Source organism: Nicotiana tabacum, chromosome 5 (genome assembly GCF_000715075.1).
Source record: "Nicotiana tabacum cultivar K326 chromosome 5, ASM71507v2, whole genome shotgun sequence".
Taxonomy (NCBI): domain Eukaryota; kingdom Viridiplantae; phylum Streptophyta; class Magnoliopsida; order Solanales; family Solanaceae; genus Nicotiana; species Nicotiana tabacum.
This window is the reverse complement of record NC_134084.1, coordinates 114,187,384-114,192,210: the sequence shown is the minus strand read 5'-3', so window position 1 is coordinate 114,192,210 and position 4,827 is coordinate 114,187,384. Positions and strand designations below refer to the sequence as shown.

Here is a 4,827-nt window from a genome sequence, read left to right as displayed (position 1 = left end):
AATATGGAAATTAGAGTAAAATAATAGGAGACTAACATTAAATTTAATTAAGAGTTCAAAATAATTGAAAAATAATTTTTTTTGGTTAAGGATAAAAAAAATAAGGGTTGATATCAAGATTATATAATAGAAGAATTAATCTAAATAGCCACTCAGTCAACCACTTAAACTAGAAATTACTGATATATATGTATATAATTCATGCATAACGTACAAAATTAGTGTATAATTTATATTAACGGCTAGAAAAAATAAGCAGTAAACTCGACGGCTATTTGTATAAAGATTCCAGAAAATTGGGTTCCATCGGATACAAAAGTTGCAAACTTCAAAGGAAGAAGTATACTAACAATCATTCTTGGAGCTGCTATTTGGGGATTAGCCAGTATTTAATCTTGTTCTGAAAATTTAAACTAAAAATATTAACTTCAGGATAATTCAGGTCATTTATGACCCGAAAAATTAAATTAAAAAAACTAAAATTCAGGATACATTGACGAATTCCAAAATAGCAGCACTTTAGAGTGGCTACGTAGTGGCATTTCTACGATTTTCGAAGTCCAAACTAGCAGGCCCAAATTCCGCCTAACGGGTCGTGCTGAGTCCAAATACTGACAACCCTATATAATAATCATTTCCGCCCTAAATTTCAAAAATACGGCAGTCAGTCTCTTCTCCGGCCAAGTAGAAAGTTCTAAAACACGACGCTTCTCCTCTCCGTCTATTTTTCCGGCTAAGCTAAGCTTAAATTCGTATGTTCATTTCCTTTTTCTTTTCTCTTATTACATCTATTTGCTGCATCTTTACACTTCATATTCTTTATCAAAACCCTAAACCCTTTTCCCAGTGTTTTTAATGTAAAAAATAGGAACTTTTGATTAGTTTCTAATGATTGTACCTAATCTCTATGCTTAAGGAAAGGTGCAAAAGTTAATTTTTACATTCTCTGTGATTTTCACTAGTTCTTTATTATCACACAGATATTTACGAGTTAATATGCATTCTTATTTGCTTTCATGTGAAAATGAATTCGAAGTTGTGGGTATATGTTTCTCTCTTTGGGTATTAGTAGTCCGGTTTATGGATGAGAAAGTAAAACAGAATATATCGTAGAACATGGAATACTTTTGTTTGACAAGAAAAGGGAAAAAGTTTGTGATTTTTTAATTTTTAAATTAATCCAAACGACCTATTCCAAGACACGAGCTTCTCAACTCTAAGCATTATATACGAACTAATTGTAATATCTCTAACATCCAAAGGGCTTAATTAATTTCCCTGACAATAACTTATTACTTTCAGTTTCAACTATTAGGGAGTGAATCATAGAAGCAGTGATCTATGAAAATGTAAAATATGAAAGGGTACCCTTAAATGGTTGGGGAAAATTGTTTCTGCACCTTTCTCCTTGTTCTCCTCTCCACATGAGCACTCCCAAAGAGCCGAAGGGAACTAAAGGTTACTTGGAATAATCAGTTGGTTTTGTTTTCTACCCCTCTTAAACTAGGGGTAGTTGACAATTCAGAATATCAGAACTAGTTCTTGTGTAGCTTAATGCTGTGCCACATGTAAATGTTATATCAAGTATCAAACTGAAAGATTAATCTCATAGGGTAAGTTGATAAACAGCATGCTGCCTGATCAAATCTTAATCATGGCATTCACACTTTTACCTTTTTCATTAATTTATTGATACTAGTTATTCTGCCCCGTTTTCAGGAATGGCTTTCTTTACCAAAGCTGGGAACATTCTTCGGCAGGCTGTTAGCAAGCAGCGCATCAATCATGAAATATCTGCATCCAAGCCTTCAATTTTTCAACTTATTAGATGCATGTCTTCTTCAAAACTTTTTGTGGGAGGTGTGTGTAGTATCTCTTATGCTAAGCTCAGTATTTGCGACATTTCTTCTATTTTCTGCTGACTTCCTCTAGTTTGAAAATGTAGGAATCTCATGGAACACGAATGATGACGCTCTCAAACAAGCTTTCAGCAAGTACGGAGACGTTGTTGAAGGTTTGTCTAATTTAGACCTCTGTTTGATTTTGACTATAGAAGTTAGGCATTGTGCTTGAAGTTAAAGCTGGACAGCTGCAGGCGTGCTTTCACATGTTACATACTATTGCATTCTGGTGCATCCTTTTCATTATTATAGAGATGGTTATTTGCACATAATAAAGAATGCCAGGGCAGAATTTGAATAATTTTGAGTTAAAATATTTGGCAAATTAGGGAGTACTCTTTTTGTGGATGCTCCTCAAAATGAATTTCCAGATGCCGTGTAAGGATGAAAAGCACTAATTTTTTAGCAAAAGGAGGGCCTTAATGATGGAGTGACCATTAGTATATTTCTGATTGGAATTAGTAAGTGAATCGCGTTGACTAATGGAAGAATTACTTCACCAATTTTTACTGTTTGAAGCTACTATGAACACGTGTATATATCTATATTGGAAGGCATGCGTATGGCCACTAATTTCTTGATGAATTACTGAAAAAGTTTTCAACTCGTTGCAGCAAGAGTAATTGTGGATCGCGAAACTGGAAGATCTAGGGGATTTGGCTTCGTTACTTTCAATAGTTCTGAGGATGCCAGCGCTGCTATCCAGGCTTTGGACCAACAGGTGTGTTGGATTTTCATCACTTTGCTGCTCCAGGGGAAAAAAACTGTTTTCTTTGTGTTTGGTATCACATGATGCGAATAACTTAAAGTTGATGTTCTTTCTTGGTATCTATCAGTGTTTATCCAGAAACCTATGTGTTTAAATATGCATGATAGTTGTCTTCAGGGGGAGGAGAGAGAGTTCTGTGTGGACATGTCTGTATACATCCATGCATTTCTGTTTTCTGGTTATGACAACTAGTTTTAATGCATTTCTTTCAGGAGCTTGATGGTCGTAGGATTAGGGTAAATATAGCAAACGACAGGACAAGAGGATACGGAGGAGGTGGTGGTGGAGGATTTGGAGCTGGTGGTTATGGTGGTGGTGGTAATTATGGAGCTGGTGGTTATGGTGGTGGTGGAAATTATGGCAGCGGAGGTGGTGGTGATGCTAATGTTGCCGGTAGTTATGGAGCCAATAATTATGGAAGCGGAGAAAGCAGCTTTGGCTTTGGGACAAGTGGCGGGAACAACTTTCCAAGTGGTGACAGCTATGCCAGTGAAAACCAGAACTTAGGTGCTGCTGCTGCAGGCAGTGGTGACACTTATGGTACTGGCGAGGCTGCGAGCAACAGTTTCACAAGCAGCTTTGGCAGCAATGATCAATTTGGCAATGTTGATACCAGTAACCAAGCTGAAACTGGTGATGTTAATAGCCCAGTTGATGCAGGTGAAGATTTCAGAGATGACAATGTTGAGTCCGGTGATTATGCCAACAGAAGAGCCTGAAGCTATAAGCCTTTTGCTGCCTAATGCTATTGATAAAAGAGAAGAAATCGATGGAAGATGAGCTCGCTTCCTTCTATTGCTTAGCAGTTTACCTCTTTCATAGACCACCGTTTTCTCATCCTAGCTCTATTCCTCTCTTCTGTTTTTGTCTTGGACTTGAGATTTTTGTTCCATGTTGCTTTTATTTAAACTCAGTTTGGATCCCTCTTTCCCGTGGGGAAATAGAGAGGAAGTCACAACGGTAAATGTAGACTGGTTATTATTATCTTCTTTCTGTGTCTTGTTGAACTATCGTTCTCCTTTAATAACTTGTATTATGATTGGAGGTGCTCATTTGGTTGCAATGAAACTGAGAATAATTATAGAGAGACAAAGTAATCTCCAAAGGTCTCTCTGATAACCAATCAACTAATCTCGAAAATGCAAGGAATTGTCCAAACGTTTGTTTTAAAGTTAACAAAAAAAAAAACTGAGTTTGCAAACCCTAATAATGGCTTCAGAGAACCAGCCCATGACTCAATGTATTGTTTTGAACTTCAACTGTACGAATATATTTGACTGTCTTAAACAATATATTAGTTCAATTCTAGTTTCTTAAACTAGTAGTGGATGCAATAATACTCCACATTAACTTACAGTTTTAGATTTGCAATGTACTAGCTAGATAATAGTGATATTTAGAAGGAAAATTACACAGCATAGCCGCTCTAAAAAATAATAGCCGGCAAAGTGTATGTTTTTTGTGTATTAATTTATAATAAATACAAAAAAAAATACATATTTTATATATAATCATTCTATATTTTTGCATATCGGGTAGTGAATGTAATTATGCCAAATTTGGAACTTGCCCTGTTTAGAACAGAGTTCCTTCCAATCCAGAATATCATAAAGAGATGTATTGGGTTTTCTACGGTATTAATAAAGCCAGTCACAATTCAGAATATCTATTTCTGGTGTCAGCCGAAGACATCATTAATGCAAATGTTCATTTTTAGCTAAGTAAGTTTGATGTATTTGTTGGGAATGTTAGTTAGAAAGCTTCTTCTTATTACGTTTGTTAGTCTGTTATTGTGTTTCTTCCTTAATCTTTTTATTAATTTATAGTGAACAGAGACTTTGTGAGAAGATTATCTGTAATTATAAAGATATCACTTTTTGTATTTAGTGAATGGATTGGGTGTGGCATTACGAGTAGACATTAATGTTTTAATTTATGCGCTTATAATTAATATAACATCGATTAATATTAAATATAAAATGAAAATGAAAATCGATTTAGACAAGCTGGGAGAGGCAAAATGGGTATTTAATTTCTTTATAGACAATTTAAAATTCTCTATGGGATAGAAGTCTCCCTGGAAAGGAAATATCTATGTAGTCAAGCTTACTAGTTTTTCTTCACCAATCAGTTACTCATCTTTGTTTATTTAACATT

The 4,827-nt window shown here is 35.2% G+C and overlaps 1 protein-coding gene across 1 annotated transcript; it reads left to right on the top strand.

The window, feature by feature from the left end:
• The first annotated feature begins 638 nt into the window (after positions 1-638).
• LOC107829053 (uncharacterized) lies at positions 639-3,677 on the top strand. The gene is made up of 5 exons (XM_016656474.2): positions 639-752; positions 1,720-1,860; positions 1,946-2,014; positions 2,516-2,622; positions 2,883-3,677. Exons 2-5 carry the CDS (start codon positions 1,722-1,724, stop codon positions 3,387-3,389), a joined length of 822 nt encoding a protein of 273 aa, XP_016511960.1. The 5' UTR covers positions 639-752; positions 1,720-1,721; the 3' UTR covers positions 3,390-3,677.
• The last annotated feature ends 1,150 nt before the right edge of the window (positions 3,678-4,827 follow it).

Coding starts and splice junctions, on each gene's coding strand:
- LOC107829053 (XM_016656474.2), top strand. CDS start 1,722: ATGGCTTTCTTTACCAAAGCTGGGAACATTCTTCGGCAGGCTGTTAGC. Junction 1,861..1,945: donor TTCAAAACTTTTTGTGGGAG/GTGTGTGTAGTA, acceptor TTGAAAATGTAG/GAATCTCATGGAACACGAAT. Junction 2,015..2,515: donor GTACGGAGACGTTGTTGAAG/GTTTGTCTAATT, acceptor AACTCGTTGCAG/CAAGAGTAATTGTGGATCGC.